At 45.9% G+C, this 21,812-nt stretch overlaps 1 protein-coding gene across 8 annotated transcripts in view; it reads right to left on the bottom strand.

Moving 5' to 3' along the window:
• The window catches only part of psd3l (pleckstrin and Sec7 domain containing 3, like), a 300,802-nt gene that overhangs the window by 147,116 nt on the left and 131,874 nt on the right, over nucleotides 1–21,812 (bottom strand). The window contains exon 1 of one of the 8 annotated variants that reach the window (XM_078533987.1): nucleotides 16,146–16,251. The exons of 5 other annotated variants lie outside the window; for them this stretch is intronic. In XM_078533987.1, coding sequence (XP_078390113.1) covers nucleotides 16,146–16,213 — 68 coding nt within the window. In that variant the 5' untranslated portion in view covers nucleotides 16,214–16,251. Of the gene's footprint in view, nucleotides 1–3,137; nucleotides 3,255–3,644; nucleotides 3,889–16,145; nucleotides 16,252–21,812 lie in introns of those variants that run through there. 2 more of the 8 variants (XM_078533995.1, XM_078534058.1) reach the window with 2 other exon arrangements.

The raw sequence follows: 21,812 nt of genomic DNA on the forward strand, positions 1-21,812 counted from the left end.
TGAGGTAATGTACTTGGTGGCAAGAATGAGGAGAGGTAACAAAGCAAATGATAACACTATTTAAAAGGGGGGGTTCAGGAAGGGAGAGACACCTGGTGACGTACGCACACAAATCTGACAGTGGCAGGACAAGTTGAGAAGGTTGTGAAAAAGAAGGGATAAGGGATTCTTGGTTTTATTGATAGAAACAGAGTGCATAAAAGCAAGAAAGTTGTGCTAAACCCTTGTAACACACTGGTTAGGCCCCAGCCGGAGTATTGTGTTCAATTCTGTCAGCACACTTAAAGGACGTCAAGGCCTTGTCAAGGGTGTACAGAGATTTACTAGAATGACACCAGGAATTAAAGGCTTTGGTTATGTGCAGAGACCTAGGGAAGCTGTGGGATAGCACCCCTTAGAATGGGGGAAGATTAAAAAGAGATTAGAAGGAGAAATCATGAAGGATTTTGATAAAAACTGTTCTCATTGACCGAATGGTCAAGCAAACCAGAGGACACAGGTTTAAGCTGATTGGCAAATGAGCCAGTGAAGGCCTGAGAAAACATTTTTCTAAACAGTGGGTTGCTGTGATCTGGAGCGCACTGCCCAAAAGGGAAGTTGATTCAATAACAACTTTCAAAAGCAAACTGGATAAATTCATGAAGAGGTAACATTTTACAAGACTGTGGGGAGGGAGCAGGGGAGTGGGACCAATTGGATAGCTCCACCAGAAGAGCTGGTACAGGCACGATGGGCCAAAAGGCCTCCCTTTGCGCAGCAACATCCGATGATTTTATGAAATCCTCGTGCTGTAAATCTGTAAATGCTGCAGGGTTTTTTTTTGTTGCTGGGAAGCGGAGTTCTGCAGACAGCTTGGAGAGGTCCAGTCAGAGCCAGCCCACACTGCAGTATATAACCTCAGAGAACAACTGGAATACAAATGTGCTATCAAGACAGCTGTCAGGCCTTCTCAAACAAGCCATCACGAGCACCACGCTTTCGGAAGGCTTTGCAGAGGGTGTAAAAGGGATTTACTGGAATAGTACCAAGGATAAGAGACTTCAGTCACGTGGAGGGACTAGAGAAACTGGGGTTGTTCTCCTTAGAGTGGAGAAGGCTAAGGGGAGGTTTGATTAAGGTTGACAAAAGAACCAGAAGGCAGATGAGGATTTTTTTTGGGGGGAAAAACTCGTGTTTTATCATCTAGAATACGCTGCCCAAAAGGATGATGGGAGCAGATTTAGTAGGAATTCTCAAATTGGAATTGGTCATATACTTGAAGGGGAGAAATTTGGAGTGTGTATGGAGAAAGAGACAGAGGGCCGATTAGATAGCTTTTTCAAAGAGTCAGCACAGACACAATGGCTGGATTTTACAGGGCGCACATTCCCCGCACACCCACTCCCTCAGCTAAGAAGTCGGTGGGGAGCCCACCCACATTAAAGCCAGCTGCCCCGCAGCCATTAGACACTGGGAACAGTGTTAATTGGCTTAAGGCAAGAGTTCCGCCCCTATCTCGGGAAGAAGTCCCGCCTTAGAGAGCTGCCGGCCAAGCTCTGTCGTTCCAGTAGCGCCAAGTTTGAGCAGTGGCCATTGCTGGAACTACAGGCAGTCCACAAAGAAGAGGAGCTCATGGTGTCGAGGCTTCAGGTAACTTCAGGTATCACCAGGATAGGTTGGCACCCCTGGAAGTGGGGTGGCAGACCGAGATTTGAGAGCCCAGGCTGGAGGGGAGGGTAAAAGGCGGGGGGGGGGGGGGGAGTATGAGGGGATGCCTCCCCTCCACCTTGCCTGACACCAGCCTGTGCAGTGAAAGCGGCCCGGGTTACCCGCTTGATGTGGGCCTCCTCGTGACACAGGTGAAATATCAATGGGGCTGGAATGGGGCCCTTAAATGGCCATTAATTGGCCACTTAAAGGCCTCAATAGGCCAAAGGGTGGGCGGGCCACCCGATGTCTCCACTGTGCCCCAGTTAAACTGGAGATAGGTCAGGGTTAGCTGGTGGGCAACAGGCAGGCCATATGCTGCATTTCACAAGCGCCCCCCCTGCCTTCAAACCCACCATGGGGAAGCATAAAATTCAGCCCAGTGAGTGGATGGGCTGAATGGCCTCCTGTGTTGTGTGATCATTATTTGCACCTGAAGGAGATTTACCACTTAACAGGTGCAAAGCATTTTCACCCAATTTAATGATGCAGGGGAACAAACATTTGATTAAACAAAAGCAAAAAGGCGAGACAGCTGATTTCCAGACAATCACTCACAAGCTTCCCACCAATCTTCACCCATCCCCCTTGGTCCCGAAGATTTTGAAAAACTTCTGTAAACATTTCTGAGAGAGAGAGTGTTCTGCAGCCATGGTTCCCAGCACAAGGGATGAATGACTGTCGGACAACCTAAAAATCTAAGATGCAGCCACTCCCCCACTCAAACTAGGAAAGTCACAGGTTCAATCACTGCTTTGTGATGACTCAAAGCTCTTCAGCTAAGGATGGAAGGGGAAGGAAATCAGGGTACCTACTCCTGAGTGCTACCCAGTTGAGATCCCTGCTTAGGTTGTGTGCCTACACCAGGTATGGACAGGGTTTGGCTCCACGTTGATGCCTCCCAAGGTTCAATAGCACACCAACTCTCACCTTGCAGAGACAGATGTGATGAACAGCCGTTTGACTAAAAGGTGCTGGAGGGTGAACAAGCATCCTGTAGTCATCAGAAAAGGGGATGAAAGGCTTGCTTCAAGAATCCACAGCATGGAAATAAAAGCCATTAAAAGGTAAGTCATTAAAATGTGACTGAACTTACAACTCTAGGCACCTCCTGCGAAGGTTAATGGGTGTCCGACAGCAGCAGGAACAGAAATGATAATGCTACTTTTCTCCTTGAATGAAGACCAAACAACAAGCGTGTGACTTTGGGTGGAGGAATTGGGACAGAGCAGGATCAACCACAGTGAAATCCTTTAGGACATGACAAAGTGCAGAGAAAACACACAGCACATACCGGTCCAACCCAAAGAGAACTACACCCATCGAACAATCAAGAAAATATAGAGGGCTGAAGGCAGCATCGAGTTACAGGACAGGCAACCAGTGCATAGAAATGTTTTTTTTTCAAATTACATGCCTGCAGGAATTGCAAAGAAATAAAATCCAAGTACTTCACCCTTTCTGCACTCCTGAGTGCACATTCATTCCATTGCCAGAACCAGTCCGACCACTTGTTCGAACTTAGCAACAGCCTCCCAGGACTCGAATTCAGACTTATCCAGAATAAGCAAGGCTTGAAATCCCCTGAACGAGCATTGCCACCCCCATGACCCTTAACAGCACCAAATAAAAAAAAAAACGCCCCTTGCCTGTTAAATCATTGCCAGAATTCCACATGAGCCGAACAAGACAGAGTCCTTACCCCTGACAGTATGAAGAAGCGCAACTGCTTTCAAACTTCACTCAAGGGACGTGGGCTTTCATTACCTTACTTGAAATTTTACAGTGGGTCAAGGCTCGAGTCTGAGTCAAAAAGAAAGTTAATTGCCTATCCCAAAAAAGAGAACAAAGTTACACTTTAAAACTGCAATGACTAACTCTAATTCATCAGCTTCAGTCTTTTAGCATTTCCTACCACCCACCCTATTCCAACTGCATTTGAGAACAGAAAATGTTACCTTAGGTAAGGAACCACAACCCATAACGGTCACTGGAATACTTCCTTCATTTTTTATCTTTTTTTTTAAAAAAAAACCTGCAGCCTCTTCAAGGGATTTCAATCCAGCTGCTACACATCAGATAGGCAAAGGCTTTTCCCACAATCCTGCGTGGCTCTGGACCTCCCATGATCTGTGTTTTAGGCTTCAAAAAAAAAACTACAGAGGCACTCCCCCTCCCCCCACCCTCCCAGCCTCAGATTCAAACTCCAGCTCAGCAAGGAAGGGTTCAGCGATGCCAACAGTTCCACTCGGAAGTCAAATGTACGCTGTCCACTGCTGCTCCAGGCTGCTGGCTTCTCAGCAGTGTGTGTGTGTGTATGCGCGCACCTCCCTGGCCTTTGAAGTTGTCCACGCGTGGCAGCTGCTTGAAGTGACAGGTTTGCACACCCTCGCCCTGACCCAGCTGCCACGTTTTAGTGCGAGGGCTGCTCACAGCCGGCTTCCCATCGCCGTTCAGCTCCTGCTGATAGGCTCAAAACAATGCTGGCTGCCAGTCTGCTGCCCACAGGCTTGACAGGCTGATTGTAGAGCCACCGATTGAGCAGGCAGCGTAGTGGTGCAAGGCAGTTAACCCTTCGTGACCCAGTCACAGCAGCTGTCGTGTTCTCGCTTCAACCGTTTTATTTTTTTTAAAACGAAAATCGAGATCACGGAAAGGGAAAACGCTGGAAATGCCCGGCAAGTCGGGCAGCATCTGCGGAGTGCTAATCAGATTAAATAAGGTATTCATTTCTTTGGAGGGGGGGAGGTGAGGAGGGCTGTCAGTGATGGTGCAATGGAATAATTTATGCTTTTGCCATCTCGTTTGACAATCCCTTTGTTCTGGAGCAAAGCCTCTCACATTACCTCAAAAATGCCTTGTAGCCTCCAAAGCTTCAACCTCTGCTGCCTAGCCAGAAAGTGTAGGAAGCAGGGCAAGCACTGTGTACATAAGCAAGGTCCCACAAACAGCAATGTAATAAAGACAAATAATTTGTTTTCGCAATGCTGGTTGAGGGTTAAATATTGGCCAGGATACCTGGGATAACTCCCCTGCTCTTTGTGAAATAGCACCACAAGATCCTTTGCATCCGCCTGAGAGGGTAGATGGGACCTCGGTTTAACGTCCTCCGGCAGCACAGTCCTCCCTCAGTACATGACGAGAACGTCAGCCTGGATTTTGCGCTCAAGTCTCTGGAGTGGGACTTGAACCCACAACCTTCTGTCTCAGGGCAAGAGAGCCACTGGCTGGCTGCTGGTAATTTTGAAGTTGAATACGTTATTGAGAAAAAAAAGAACTCTGGACATTGCTTCTAGACGGTAGACATCTTGGTGTTAAAGTGAGATTGGTCAGTGGCAGTTTAGCTCAGTTTTGCTCTCTCACCTGATTCAGAGATTGTGGCTTCAAGACCCACTGCAGAGACCTGAGCGCTAAATCCAGGCTGTGACACTCCAGTGCAGTAGTGAAGGAGTGCCGCGTTGTTGGGTGTGCCGTCTTTTGGATGGGGCATTGAGCCAAAGCCTCATTTACCCGTTCAGGTGAAAATGAAAATCTCAAAGCACTATTCAAAGAAAAGCAGCCTGGAGCTGGTCCCACTGCCCTGGCCATGTTGTGACTCAACTAACATTGCCAAAACAGCATTATCTCAATTGCTGTTTGTGGGGCTTGTGTGTATAATTTGGTTGCTACATTGCCTACAAAACAACAGCCACTTCACTTTGAAAGTAATTTACTTTTTTGTGAAGCATTTCATGAGGATGCAAAAGGCACTATATAAATGCACGTTTGATCTTATAAATCTGTAGACCTTCATTCTCACATTTCATAGCATCATTTCATCCCCTCGTAGGTTAAGACCTTGACTGCCGACTGTGTCATCCCATATATATGTCTATTAACTCAGGGCATGATCATCACAAGACATAATTAATCTAATAATTGAAGAGGAGCAACAGTTTACTTCAAAACCTAAGTCAGAGTTAATTATATTATATGCCTTTGAGCTGTTCACTCTTTTTTTTAAAACCTAGTGGAAAGAAATGGATGAAAATGAACCCACAGTCTGTGCACCTGACTCTGCAGTCATTCATAAGTGAATTACAAAGCGCCCCACAAATAATCCGACTATTTCAATATTTTTGCATCTGCTTTTAACCAGTACTGTAGGAGCAACAGTCTCTGCTGACACTACTAACTAATAATCCCCTCCAGTAGAAGTAAGATTATATTTCCAAGCTTAGTGGCTCCTTAGTCAAGTGCCTTCAGTCTAAATCCATAAGGGATACTGTACGTGTACACAGTGCAGTACCGCAATGCATGGTTGTGTTAAAGAGCCATTGCAGCTAAAAATAAATAAAGCCAAATGGAGAGGGTGCCAAGAAGAATAAGCTTCCTTTACAATGTTAGAATGGGCACTTAGGTCCAAAACTTTGGTCAACATTCCAAGAGGGAATAAGTCACGCCATTAATTAAGCAGTGGGAATTCCAGTAGGGGATATTTTTGTAGGGGGGCCGGTTAGGTCAGTTAGCTAGATGGCTAGCGTGAGGTTCAGAAGAATGCCAACAGCACCAGTTTGATTCCCATTCCGGCTGAGGTAGAGTTAGGTCCTGTCTCCTCATCTACCCCTGAGAGTGGGAGGCAATAGCAAACCACCACAGAAGAAAAAACACAGCCAGGGAGATGGCTTGGGTTGAAGCATCAGCAGATAGTGAACCAAAGACCTGCCTTGGGGCAGAGGGCATACCAAGAAATGAATATTTCCTTATCAGTGAAGATGAGGGTTTTCTTTTTAAGTTACACTATAAGAGACGGTAAAGTCTGTATGCTCCCAGCAGAACCATGCAGAGAAACAGAAAGAGCAGACCAAGAGCAGCTCATTGCCTGTCGTCTCTGGCCTTTCTGCAGTAGAGGACTGGACTGTCTGTCACAATTAGATGCCATTGAATGAGCAAGATCAGTCTGAGGCTGACTCAGATGCCTAATTTCATTTATGGGTAAAAGATCTTGTCCCCATCAAGCCCACTTCCTCCTGACAAGCACAGCCGAGATTGTCAATTTGCCGGGTGCAAACCCTATAACCTGACCACGTGCTAGGGAGCCTGCAGCTAATCACGTAGATGTACCAATTCCTCACAGCCAAAGCGAAACAGCACCTGCAGCCCTACACACAAATCAAAGGGAAGTGTGGAATTAAAACAGAAAATGCTGCAAAAGCTCAGCAGTTCTGGCAGCATCTGTGGAGAGGGAAACCAGTTCGATTTTTGAGTCCAATATGGCTACTTCGGCTCTGAGGAAGAGTCATACGGACTCAAAACATTCACTCTGTTTCTCTCTCCACTGGTGTTGCCAGACCTGCTGAGTTTTTCCAGCACTTTCGGTTTTTATTTCAGATCTCCAGCACCTGCAGTATTTTGCTTTTATCTAAAGGAGAATGAGGGCCTGGGTACCAAGAGGAGTATCTGATGTAAATAGCATAGCTACATTTAGGTGGAAGCTGGATGTTTGCGAAGGCTCAACAGGGTAGATGCTGAGAGGACGTTCCCCTTCCTGAGGGAATCTGGAACATGGGGGAAGGGGCACAGGTTCAGAGTTGGGGATTGCCTATTTAAGGTGGAGATGAGGAGGAATTTCTTCTCTCAGAGGGTCATGACCCTTTGGATCTCTCTACCCCAGAGAGCTGTGGAGGCTGAGTCATTGAATATATTCAAGACTGAGACAGAAAGATTCTTAAACGATAGGGGAGTCAAAGGATATGGGAACCGGGCAGGAAAGTGGAGCTGAGGTCCAAATCAGGTCAGCTCAGGCAGGATATTATTGAATGGTGTAGCAGGCTTGAGGGGCCAAATGGCCTACTCCTGCTCCAGCTTCTTATGTTCTTATAGATAAAGACATGAGGGAAAAAAGAATAGGAGATGCTGATAGAGGAAGATGATTAAGGCAGAAAAAGCCCCAAGTTCCTGTGGAGTAAAACTCCAGTCACATTGACTGTTACTGCACTGGGTGTTCTATGTAATTCTTTGTAAAAACTGACTGAACAAGATAACCTACGAGAGAAAGCAGAACATGAAACAACATTCAGATGCTCAAATCAAAATCCTGTCTCTGACCTTCAGTCTGAAGGCCCAAAGGATTCTCTGTCTGATTCGCTGAGGATATATAATTACACTGCAATACTGTAATAAAGTACAAGCAGAGTCACAACGGTCAGGTTAATGCATCTCTATAAATTGAGGACTCAGGTTACCGGAAAGCAAGCAGACAATCACAAACTCAGGCAATGTATTTCGATGCTGCTCAGTGAAGGATAATGGATGACAACACGACCACCAAACCAGACATCATTGCCACCACATCCCCTGAGCTCTTCCTGTCAATGTGATAACTGAGTGGGAGTTCTAAAACAGCAAGTGAGGTGACACGGATCTGGGCCATGAGGCCGGTTATTCCTCTTTACCAGAACAAGGCCCAGCTAAACAACAGAAGCAGGAACATCATTGCATCACAGAATCTGGTTATAACAAGGAAGGAGGCCATTTGGCCTGTCATCTCCCATGCTGATCCCAGCAGAGCAGGTCTGTTCCGGAAAAGCTGCAGGTAAGTTTGGAGATATTAACAGGCAGTTCCCCTCTAAAGCACTCAAATCAGCAGCAATGTCCAACAGCAAATACAAATGGGAGACAGAGAGAGAAAGAAAGAGAGAGAGAAAGAGAGAGAGAGAACTAAAGTTCATAGGAGATGGAACCTCCAACTGAGATAGAATGAGAAGATTCTGGGCCTGCACTCACACTTTGAACACTAAGACCCAGAAGAGTTAGAGCACAAAGGAACTGCCCAATTTTCCAAGATTAGCTTAACCCGGGCACAAACCTTGGAAAATTTCCCCCAATAGTTTCTGTTGCGTGCCTGCAATGTGATAGATTGCATTTATCACATGGGTCACGTATAATTTTGATTGAAAAGAGCTGGTCTTCTGATACGCAAGTGACAGGATTCCCAGGTTGTGAACTGCATTAACGTGCCACTGCATCCACTCATACCCACGTGTTGTTCTATCTAGGTGCTATCAGGTAAGTTATTTGAGGATGTTTTCAGTTGAGAGAGATAATGAGCCAATTCAAACTAGTCTCATCGATCCTCAGTGAAACTTTGTACTCATGCATGTCATTGAAGAGCATTTGAGTGGCAACACATGATTGTACAGCTTGTGTCGAGGATTATCACAGAATTGTTACGGTGCAGGAGGCGGCCATTCGACCCATCATGTCTGCACTGGCTCTCTGAGCATTTTAACTTAGTGCCACTCTCCTGCCTCTTCCCTGTAACCCTGCACATTGTTTCTATTTAAATAATTATCCAACGCCCTCTTGAATGCCTCAATTGAACCTGCCTCCACCACACTTCCAGGCAGTGCATTCCAAACCCTAACTACTCGCTGTGTGAAAAAGTTTTTTCTCACCTCGCATTTGCTTCTTTTGCAAAACACTTTAAGACTGTGCCCTCTGGCTCTCAATCCATTTACAAATGGGAACAGTTTCTCCCTGTCTACTCTGTCCAGACCCCTCATGATTTTGAAAACTTCTATCACGTCTCCTCTTAGCCTTCTCCTCTCCAAGGAACACAGTCCCAACTTCTCCAATGTTTCCTCATAACTGAAGTGTCTTATTCCTGGAACCATTCTCGTAAACCTTTTCTGCACTCTCTCCAATGCTTTCACAGTCTTCCTACAGTGTGGCGCCCAGAACTGTACACAATACTCCAACTGAAGTTTAACCAGTGTCTTATATAAGTTCATCAAAACCTCCCTGCCCTTGTACTCTATGCTCCTATTAATGAAGCCTAGAATACTGTATGCTTTAGAAACAGCTTTCTCTACCTGTCCTGCCACCTTGAATGACTTATATACATATCCACCCAGGTCTCTCTGCTCCTTTAGAATAGTATCCTTTATTTTGTACTGTCACTCCATGTTCTTTGTACCAAAGTGCATCACCTTACACTTCTCTGCATTGAACTTCATCTGCCACCTATATGCCCAATCCACCAATGTGTCAATGTCCTTTTGAAGTTCTACACTGTCCTCCTCACAGTTTACAATTCTCCCAAGTTTTGTGTCATCTACAAACTTTGAAATTATCCCCTGCACACCAAGATCTAGTTCATTTATATATATATCAGGAAAAGCAAGGGTCCCAATACCGACCCCTGGGGAACTCCACTACAAACCTCCTTCCAGGCCAAAAAATACCCATTAACCATTATTCTCTGTTTCCTGTCCCTCAGCCAATTTTGTATCCACGTTGCTACTGGTCCTTTCATTCCATGACCTATGACTTTCCTCACAAGTCTGTTTTGCAGCACTGTATTGAACGCCTTTTGGAAGTCCACATCACATCAACGGCCTTCCCCTCATCAACCATCTCTGTTACCTCTTCAAAAAACTCCAAGTTGGTTAGACGCAATTTTCCTTTAACAAATCCATGCTGACTCTTCCGAATCAATCCACATGTTTCCACGTGACTAATAATTCTATCCCGAATAATTGTTTCTAGAAGTTTCCCCACCACCGAAGTTAAACTGACTGGTCTGTAATTGCAGGGCAGATCTTTACAACCTCTTTTGAACAAGGGCGTAATGTTTGCAATTCTCCGGTCCTCCGGCACCTCCCACGAATCCAGGGAACATTGAAAGATTATTGCCAATGCCTCTACAATTTCCACTCTCACTTCCTTCAATATTCTTGGATGCATCTCATCCGGTTCCGGTGCCTTATCAACTTTAAGTACTGACAGCTTATCCAACACCTCTTCCTTATCAATTTTAAACCCTTCTAGTGACTGAGTTTCCTCCTCTTTCACCATGACCTGGGCAGCATCTACCTCGTAGGTAAAGGTTATGGTGGGTTTGAAAGCGACTAATGAAAATATTATTTTTGATTTGATTTGATGGTTCCCTGCTGATATTTTTACAGATCGTTTGAATGTTTCATTGCACTTTTCTGCCTCTTTTCTAACATTAGAGTGGGGAAGAGTGGTAGGAGCAGTGTGATGCTGTGTCACATAACACACCAGGGTACTATACTGGAAAGCAAGTCCATCAGAAAATTATACTTCAGAGTATCATTCACATCAGCTGTACAAACTTACCTCACAATGCATATTTCAACTCTCACCAGTGGAGATACGTTCTGAGTCACAAGGCCAATTATGACATGATCTATCAACCATAGGAAATAGGCTTGCATTTATATTTTTTACTCATTTATAGGATGTGAGCATCACTGGCTAGGCCTCATTCAGAGGGCATTTCTAAGAGTCAACCACATCTCAAGCCACATGTTGGCCAGACCAGGTAAGGATGGCAGATTTCCTTTCCTAAAGGGCATTAGTGAATCAGCAATGTTTTCATGGTCATTTTAATTCCAGATTTTTATTGAATTCAAATTTCACCGTCTGCCGTGGTGAGATTCAAACCCGGGTCTCCAGAGCATTACCCTGGGTCTCTGGAATATTAGTCCAGTGACAATACCACTAGACCACCCCCTCCACGAATCATGAAATGGACATTTTTGCAGCACATGATTCTCCTAGACTTGTCAACAGGAGTGTCGTATTATGTATTGTTCTGTACATAGACTGAGCAAGTTTCCGTGGGCTGCTTTCATTCTACAAGATGACTTGCCCAATATACCTCTGACCTCTTGTACCTTTATGACCGAATACAAGTCTATGGCTTGCAGTGGATATAAGCCAGTGAAGAAAGCTGCCTCATAGTATTAACCCACAAACCCGATTGCTGAGTTTTTGGCCAGTGCTGGTAGTCCAGTAGCCTTTTTCAGCTTGGTTGGCTCCCTGTCAACCAACTAACCAATCCAAGACACCAGTATCCCCATGGATTCTAATGTGTCCCTAACTATGATCATCAATTGGGCAACATCCCCAGTGAGAACGAATTTAAATAGGTAGGAGATCTCTCCAATTTTGTACACGGAAAGCAGTAGTTTATATTGAGAATGTTTGACCCCCGCTATAAGGTTAAAACAAACAGAAGTGTGAGGAACTCCATTTCGAAGGGTCCAATACAAGGATGCTTTACTTTGAACATGTGAAAATTCAGTTGATGTTCACTTGTAATCCTGGTCAAATCACAGTCCACTTTTTGATCTGCCACTTCAACAGCCTGTGAAGGTTCAGAGCTCATTTAACAACTGTGCTTTCTTTTTGGTGGGGGAGGTGGTCATTCAACCGTGATATTCTGACAGCCAAAACAGTCGGCAGGAAGTCAAAGGAAGACAGATCCTTCTGACTGCAGTGCGTCAAGTACTTCAGACAGCTCAAAACAGAAGCAAAAGGTTACATTTCTTTTTTATCCATTCACGGGATGTGGACTTTGCTGGCTGGGCCAGCATTTATTGCCCATCCCGAATTGCCCTTGAGAAGGTGGCGGTGAGCTGCCTTCTTGAACCCACTGCAGTCCATGTGGTGCAGGTTACACCCACAGTGCTGTTAGGAAGGAAGTTCCTGAGCAGCGACAGTGAAGGAACACTTTTTTTTGGGAGCACGCTATGTAGAATTATATAGGAACTACACCACGGAAACAGCCTGTTCACGCCAACCAGTCCGTGTTGGTACTTATCCTCCATACAGGCAGTCATCCCAATGTCAGGACACTGCCCTGTTCCCATATTCCTTTATCTCTCCATTTCCTTCAACCCACTTATCTTCAAAGCTGATATTGGTCGGGAGTGTTCGGTGGTGTGAGCGGTCAATATGGCGCGAAGGCCAAAAATCGGTTTCACGACGTCGTGAGAAACCAGTCTGCGATTGTCTGCTCAGACCGCCGATGGCGGGCCACGTTTTCCTCCATCAGACATCGGGAACCTCAGCATATCATTATAAGGCCAGGCTGCCGGACACATTCCTCCCTCCTCCCTCATCCCCCTCCCCCCCATTGGATCGTCTGCCCGCGTCAGCGGGAAAGCATGCTAGTGCAGAAAACCGTGAGTGCAAAAATCAGGACTTGCTCACATCACGGAGGAGCAGAAGGTGCTGGAGTCCAACAGCAACAGGACCCTGGAGGAACGTCCATGACATGCTGGGTGGATTCCCATGGACATGGCTCTGCTGCGAAGCAGCTCACGGACGTTGGAAAGTCACCGTTGATGCTCACAACGGATGATGGTCGATGGGGTTGGAGAGGAAGGTCTAGGATTGACTAGGAGAGGAAGAGGTGTTGGGGAGTGAGGCTGGGAGGAGGTGGAGGGAGTACAGGGGTAGGAGGGGCTAACAGGCAGAAGGAAACTGGGGAGTAGGTGTAAGGGGAGGGTGGAAGGGAAGGAGTTCAGAGGGAGGAAGGAGTGCGGCGAGGGGAGGAAGGAGTGCGACGAGGGGAGGGAATAAGTGTACAGGGAGAAGTAAGGGTGGAGGAAGGAGTCAGAAAGGGGGGAGGAGTAAAGCTGGAGGAAGAAGTGAGGGTATCTGAGGAAGTCAGGGAGGGGGATGCGGGGGGAGGAGTCCGGGGGGTGGGGGGGTTTGGAGGACTAAGTGGGGGGAGGGGTTCCGGGGGAGGGGTGCAGGAGAGATATGGAGGGGGAAGGGGTCCGGAGGGGTAAGATGTTCTTGGGGGGGGGGGGTAGGGGTCCAGGGCGGGGGGGATGTCCAGGTGAATGTGCATAGGAGGGGTCTGAGAAGTCCATGACTGCCTCCTGGGCAGCAAACTGAGGGTGGGCGTGGTATGAAGTAATGGTGAGAATGACTGAGGGCAGAGTGAGGCGGTAGGGTGGGAGGGTGAGGGTTCCACGGTAGCAGTAGAAGGACAGCGAGGGTGATTTGTGGGAAATTAGAGGCAGACACGGGCCCTGGGGGTGGGAAGGAAGAGGTCAGGGAGATGGGTGTGGATGGGGGTGGAATTTTCAGGAAGGAAGGGAATGTGCAGGTTCACTTGGACATCCCCGAAGGAAAAGGGTTGTGGCTGGTAGGTCACAGAGGGGAGGTGGAAGATGATGCCGGGGGAGGTCAAACGTGATGGGGGAAAGGAAATGTGTGACAAGGGAAGGGGAAAAGACAGGGGAGCACACGAAAAACTGAATCGAGATCGTGCTGTCAAAATCAAAAATGAATTGACAGTTGTGGTGGGCAAGATCAGGTGCTGCAAGGGGGTGGGATCATTGGGTGGGTGGAGACACAGGTCAGCTCAGATGGACAACTGAAAGTGAACCCCAGCAGGTAGCGTTGAAAATGCTCAGGACGTTGAGGTGAGTGTGGTACGTGAAGGATCTGCACATCTGGGATGATGCCGCCCAATGTCTCTGCTTCAATCATTAACTTCAGTGGTGAATTCATAGTCTCCTACACTATCTCCTGCTCTCTGTCTTAAATTTCATGCATTGATTCGATCTTGTATCTATGTCTCCTTGTTCTAGATCGCTCCAAATAGTCTGCTTCTCTCTACTCAGTCCTCGCTGTCCATAATTTTAAATCCCTCTATCGCATCAACTGACGATAACAGATCCAACTCTGGGAGGACTGCAATGTCACATCCACTCAGAAAATGTCAAAGTCTCCTTAAATGACCTCAGCATTCTTTACCCTGTAGAATTTGTCAGAATCATTCATCCACCTCCTAGACGACCAGTATTTTTAAACAATGCGGGACACCAATGATCCAAGAGTTAACCGAGAAGCTATAGGACACTTCCCTTTCCCTTCTGCAAATCCTTCAGGTCAGAAGCATATGTTTGGAATGTTTGGAGACCTGCTCCCAGATCTTCGCCATTACGGCCTCAAAATTAACCATCGCAAATTGTAAAGAGCAGCCTGCGATGTCCCTCTCCTCTTCTGCTCCTTCCCTGTGTGGAGTAGCAGGGCTTTTATACAATGGGAAACACAGGCTGCACTGAATTACTGCACCAACATGCTCAATGACACCACAAATTGGAGTGTCACCAACTTAGCCTAAAGACTTGATAATCTTTGATAAAGTTATGCCCCCTCAATAGAACCTTTCCATGTTGCTTGAAGCCTATTACCTCAACGTATTTTTTTTTAAAATATTTTAGAGAAGATTTTTAACAGGCCTTTTATACATTTGAATTGTTATCGTGGGCATTTCTTGGCTGAAATGTGTTGTGAACTTTAGTTTCATGGCTTGGGCTCTTGAGTTTATAATGCAACAACAACATATTGAATAAAGGAAAGCTATTTCCTCTCAGCGGGACATTATTCTGAAATCTAATAAATTTACACGATGCTTCATAGCAGCTTTTCAATGGAGCATAGTAATCAATCACTACAAGATTGGAAAAAGTGGCTCGTGCTAACTCTCCCTCTCATTGTCCTTCCTCTCCACCTGAAGCTGAGGTTTCCACCCACCCCACTGCCCCCACAGCACCTCCCACCCTCTGTCTCCACACTCCCTGCAAAGCCTGTCTCTTGCTGAGCTGAACAGGCCTCTTGGAGTTAGTTCTCTCTTGACAAGGGAGATTGGCATTGCACCTGGATTCTTGGGTGCAAATCCTATGTCTATGACCGGGGTGTTGAAACACTGAAAAGTACAGCGGGATACAGGGCAAAGTGGGAAGAAAGAATTAAGAGTGGGAGGTGGCTCATGTGACATAAAAGTGGCCAACGTAGGTCAGATGGACTGTGTGGCCTGAATCCATGCTTTACATGCTATGTAATTCGATGCAATGTGTGAGGTATGTGACAAAAAGTGCAAGTTATTGCTGCTTTTAATTAAGGCTGCTCATAACAAGAGGTCAAGATAATCAGGATCCCTCCAAACAACTTTGAAGCAGCAAAGTGCAGCAAAAAACCCATATACAGCCTAGAACCCAATGATTGCGTTGAAGGTTCAGAGTACTGGTATTCTGTGTGCCATGCATGTTAAATATACAACACTATAGTGTTAAGTTGCCACTGGAGGACATTGGAGACACTGATCTGCAATCCAGACACTGAGCTGTAATAAATTTAGGGCTGTACAATTTATTTTCTCCCCCACCCCCCACCCCACCCCCCTGGGCAAAGGCTTTTCCCAGTGATCAATAGCCTAAAGTTACAATTTATGGCCTTGATAATAGTCTGCAGTGAGACAGCAAGCCCTGACTTTTACACACATGTCCTGTCACTTCAAGCAAGCGCCCAGTGGAGTCAGAAGTCTGGAGTTAATTAGCAGGCTTGCTAGTGGCACCCAGGTCTCATTCACCTGCCCGGTCAGGGGAGAGTTACACTGCAAGCTGTAAACGGGTTCCTCTTCTCAGCAGATTAAAAGCCAAGAGACACTCTTTTGCTGTTTTAGCACCTTCTGTTTCTAATCATTTAGAGATTATGCCTGTTAGCAAATTGCTTTAAAACAGAAGATTACAACGATCCCCAGTAAAACACAGTGACAGCACACGAGGCGGCTCACACATGGCGACCACTAACTAGCATCGTCACAGAAAACAAATCAAGTCATTGCAGAGTCAACGGTCAAGACTTACTGAGTCAAGTCATTTTCAGCAGCACAGAATCTGGGCTGTGGGAAACAGCCATACACAAAGCAGGCCATTGCAGTCAGATAGGGGGGAATCTCTAGTCACCGTGCAGTTCTAAATTCAGGACCCATGTGACTGGTCTTTAGTCTGACCCACCCCGAGCAGTGTTCTGCTTACTAGGCTGCCTTCCAGCACAGAGCGTAAACTCTGCCTGATGGTCTGGATCACTGCATGCTTCCAGCATTAGAATCACTAACGGCCGCTGGTCACTTCAACTCCCAGAGATTAAAAGGGTTCTTTAGCTCTCCCTAGGCAGGTTTGCTTTCTGAGAGTTTTAAGATGCCAGAAAACATTTACCACTGAATAGTCTTCCATTTCCAAACAAACCCAAGGTCTCAGGTTCCGGTAAAGAGTCACTTTCAATTCAATTATCAAATTGTAATTTTTAGATTTTCAAATATAAAATAAGCGCCTGATAAAATATAAACTTTACTTCCTGCCTTTTTTAAATTCTGGCACATGTCAAGTTGATTAATGTCATTAGGGGTGGGTGGGTCACACTTCCACTTTGGCCACACCAAACACTAGCAACTACAATAACTTGTATTTATACAGCGCCTTTAACATAACTGAACTTCCCAAGGCACTTCACAGGAACCTGCTAAAGTAAAGTTTGACACCGAGCCACATTAGGTCAAATGGCCAAAAGCTTGGTCAAAGAGGTAGGTTTTCAGGAGAGTCTTAAAGGAGGAATGAGAGAGAGGTTTAAGGAGGGAATTCCAGAGCTGAGGGCCTAGGCAGTTGAAGGCATGGCCGTCAATGATGGAGCAATTAAAATTGGGGACCAGAATTAGATGAGCACAGACATCTCGGAGGGTTGTGGGGCTGAATGAGATTACAGAGTTTAGGGGGGTGCGAGGCCAAGGAGAGATTTAAAAACAAAAACAAGAATTTTAAAATTGCTTGACCGGGAGCCAGTGTAGGCCAATGAGCGCAGGGGAGACAGGTAAACTGGACTTGCTTGCAAGTAAGGGCAGATTTTTGGATGACCTCAAGTTTACGAAGAGTGGAATATAAGAGGCCAGCAGGAGTGCGTTGGAATAATCAAGTCTGGAGGTAGTAAAGGCATGAATGAGGGATCCAGCAGCAGATGAGCTGAGACAGGGGTGAAGTCAGGCGATGTTACAGAGGTAGAAAAAGGTAGTCATAGTGATGACTTGAACACGTGGCCAGAAACTCAACTTGGGGTCAAATATGACACCAAGGTTGCAAACAGACTAGTTTAATCTCAGACAGTTGTCAGACAGAGGGATAGAATCAGTGACTATGGAACAGAGTTTGTAGTAGGGACGGTAGATCAGTTACTCCATTGGCTAGGTGCTAAGTAATGTCCTCTCTATTCTGAGAAGCTGACATCAACATTACCCACCCAGCAGAAATCAGGCAGGGGCAGGAATTTATAATCGCCCAGGTTACTTACCTGCCCTGGAGAGGTTAGAATCCCACCCTCCGTGGTTTTAACTTGCTCTTTGGAGCATGCAGCAAGGAAATTTACCCAAAACTCAGCGAGACCCTCTTTTGTATCTGTGGGTCAGGTCCCCATGGCATCATCAGGACCAGACTGCAATTTTAATTCAGGCCTGAGCAGGGAAGCTGACAGTTGATTTCCTGCCACCTTTTTAGCGGTTGGAGGAGGATGAAGCCCAGAAGATAACGCAAAGGGAATTCTTTCCTTCCCTTAGGGGGTCAGGAGCTGCAGGAATGCGAGAGAAACTCCTTTACCCAGGGAGTGGTTAGAATGTGGAATTTGGAGTGGTTGAGGTATCTGTCACTGTCTGTGGACTCACAGTCAGCCTGCTGGGGAACAGCTATGAACACCCCTGCTTAACCCCTGTGAAAACTGAAACCCTGGCAGGGGACCACAGTGATCTGAAGGCGGTTTTAATTGAACTTTATCCGTGCATAAGTTAGACTGAGCAACGGAAATCAATTAAAACGCCCCAAGTGGTGATCTGAACTCAAGAGATGACATCTACCTCTTTGACCAAACTTTTGGTCATTTGTCCCAATAACTCCAATGCGGTTGGCTCAGTGTCAAACTATGTTTGATCATGCTCCCGTGAAGTGCTTTTTACTACATTAAAGGCACGTTAGAAAAGTAAGTTGTAATAGCAGATTCCAGCAAAGAAATCATTCCCAAAAATCAACTGGTTAAAATCTGTAGCATTCCCCAAGTACAGAGACAAACCTCAGAGAACCCAACTTATCTCTGTGAAGCTTCCAGCAGGCAAAGGACAGAACTGCAAAGCTGAAGAATAGATCATGGATTTTCCTCTTGAGTGCAAAGGGCATTGGCACACACAACTCTCCATTTCTGCCCAAACACACAAGTCCTTTCTCCAAATACCTTGTCGTAGGAACAGGAATAGACCATTAAAATCGAATGAGCCTCATCCACCATTCATCTAGATCATGGCTGGTCTGTACCTCAACACTATCTACCAGCCTTTACTCTATATCCCTTGATACGATTATATAAGACCATGAGAACAAAAGAAATAGGAGCTGGATGAGGTCATTTGGCCCTTCAAGATTACTCTGCCATTCAATAAGATCATGCTTGATCCTATCTTTCCATTCCACCTTCCCCGACTATCTCTATATCCCTTCTCTTGGAATCCAAAAATCTATTAATCTTCGACTTGAACATACTCAATATACTAAGGTGTCTGAGGTAAAGCATTTCAGACACTCACAACCCTTTGTATGAAGAAATTCCTTCTCACGGCAGGAATTGTTGACCCCTTATCCTGAGACTATGGCCCCATGTTCTGAACTCGCCAGCCAAACGAAACATCTTCCCAGCAATTACCCCGTCAAGCCACTTGTTTGTTACAATGAAATCACCTGTCACCTTCTAAACTCCAGGGAATATCGGCTTGGTTTACTCAATCTCTCCTCAATCCAAACCTCAGGAAGCAGTCTAATGAGTCTTTGTTGCACTCCCTCTAGGAGAAGTATATCCTTCCTTATAGGTAAAGAGACCAAAACCATGCACAGTACTCCAGGTGTGGTCTCACCAAGGCCCTGTATAATTGTAGTAATAATGCTGTATTACCAAACAAAAATCTAAGATGATGGTCTTGAAACTTTCAATTGACCCTCATCTCCCCCATGTCCCCACCGCTCCCCCAACCACTCCCGACTCTCCCCAGGCTTCCAGTGTCTTTTTGGGGAGGAAGTTCCAAATTTCCTATACCCTTATTTGGAAAAAATGCTTCCTGGTTTCACGAATAGACCTAGCTCTAGTTCTGGTTTGGATTTTCATCCTCGAGGCGGGTAGCGGGAGTCAGGAAAATTCCTGGGAAAAAGTTTGGAGGCAACCACAGCGGCTGTCGGGTGCAGAAGCAGGCTGTTCAGAAGGCCCACTTCGTTGCTGTGGGATTTTGTCCCAGTTAAAATAAAAACAGAAAGCCCTCCAGCCCTCTCCCCTCACAACCCCTCAACCCCTTACACACTCGCCATGTCGCATCCCTGCCACCTCATACGCCCAAAATGACCCCTATGGCCCTTCATGCCCCTCGTGCAAAGATATGCCCCCCAAACAACCCCTATGGTCCCTTATGCCACCACGCCAAGCTTTGCCACCCTACCCACTGCCTATGGCCCCTCATGCCCCATGCCAAGCTATGGCACTTCAATGCCCATTCACCCAATATTTACTGTATGGAACCAACGAACCCCATAGTGACACTTGGATGTGTAAAAAAGAGCTTTAAAAAATCATTCATTGATAACTTTCCATTTAAAAAAAATCCCTTTTACTACACCCCAATAAAAGTGTCACATTGTGAAATTGACAGCATAGATCAGAGGGGCTAGGGGTGTCAATCAAACAACGTTTTATCTGGGATTTTAGTGCTAATGGATGTTTGGGCTCTCAGCCAAGAATTAATAATGAGGCTTGGCTGAGAACCCAGAAATCTATTAGCCTTTTGCAACAGCTGAGCCCAGAGAAAACACTGATTGATTGACAGCTTTGGCTCTGATCTCTGCTATTAATTTCACAATTTTCATTTGCAAAAGAAGGTTCAAGTGCTTGCAGTTTCAGCTATTGAAACTTTAAAGGGCCTGGATGATTGACACTTTTATTGGGCTGTAGTAAAAATAAGTTTTTTTTTTAAGAAAGTGGAGAGTTATCAATGAATGACTTTTTTCAAGCTTTTATTTTCACACACCCTCCTACTATCACTATAGGGTTCATTCATGGGGGACATGAGGGACCACAGGGATTGTTTAAAGGGGCAGAGCAGGCCACAGAGGTTGGCTGTGGTACACAGCTTGTCCTGGGGGCATGAAGGGCAGTAGGAATGGTTTGGGGGCATAGGGTGGCATAGGGGGAATGAGGGTCCATTGGGGTTGTTTAGGGGGGCATAGTTTGGCATAGGGCATTTGAGCTTATCTTTTAAAAGGTCCCTTCATACAGACTATGGTTCATGACACCCCTGAGGTGCCACGACTCTTTGAAAACCTGGCCTGACTCCATAAAAAAATGGGGAGGACTAGAATTGCCGGCAATGGTCCCGGCCAGGTCGGGAGCACAGGGTGGGGGCTCGCAACCAGAGCCAGCGCGCACCCTTAAAAGGCATTCCTGAGAATCGGAACCCCTGAGGATGGGGCCGGGAATCCGGGAATCGCTTCCAGGCTGCTGTTTTTGAAGGGCTCTCGGTTGAAGTCCGGCCTGTATCCCTGTGTTCTGAAGTTCCCCCAACAGGGGAAATAATCTCTCTGCATTTACCCGACCAAATCTGTTCATTGTAAACGCCTCAGTTAGATCATCCTTAAACGTCAACACTCAAGGGAATACAAGCCAAGTTTTCGCAAGCCGTCCTCATAATTTAACCCTTTAAACCCTGGTGTTTAAGAAACCATGAAGACCGTATAATATGGGGAGTTGGAGGGTCCTTCTGGATGAGTAAGTGGGAATGTATTTCTGGTCAGCATCAAGGTTGGGGTGTATACTAAAAGCCAAATTAAAACACAAAAACAGGAGACATTAATCTTAATAGTAACAAATTCTCTGTCTCTCCATTACTGAGCATCTTCCAGAAGATTAACACGGCATGGCATTTGACAATCGACTCAAATAGAATTTAATGGACTTGCCTATTTTTAACACAGCAATTTATAGCTTCTCCGTGAGAACAAAAAGGTCACTTCTAATTGGTTGGGAGCAAGTGATTCAAATGATTGATTTACTCAATGGTTCTTGTTCTTTGAGCAGTAAGAGAAACTGCTTTATAGATTCAAAAGGCTGACTTTTAACCTGGCATTCTGGAAAAATATCTAAACACCCTTAGCTACCTGTCACAGCTTTGCTTAAAATACAGCAGTTTACATTTATTTATTCACTCATGGGCTGTGTGCATCACTGGCAATGCCGACGTAATTACCCTTGACAAGGTGGGGGTGAGCTACCGCCTTGAACTACTGCAGTCTATGTGGTGTAGGGACACTCACACTGCAGTTAGGGAGTTCCAGGATTTTTATCCGATGGCAATTAGGGAACGGTGATATAGTTCCAAGTCAGGATGATGTGTGGCTTGGAGGGGAACTTGTAGGTGGTGGTGTTCCTATGTATCCGCTGCCCTCGTCCTTCTGGGTGGTAGAGGT

Source organism: Cetorhinus maximus, chromosome 1 (genome assembly GCF_964194155.1).
Source record: "Cetorhinus maximus chromosome 1, sCetMax3.hap1.1, whole genome shotgun sequence".
Taxonomy (NCBI): Eukaryota; Metazoa; Chordata; class Chondrichthyes; order Lamniformes; family Cetorhinidae; genus Cetorhinus; species Cetorhinus maximus.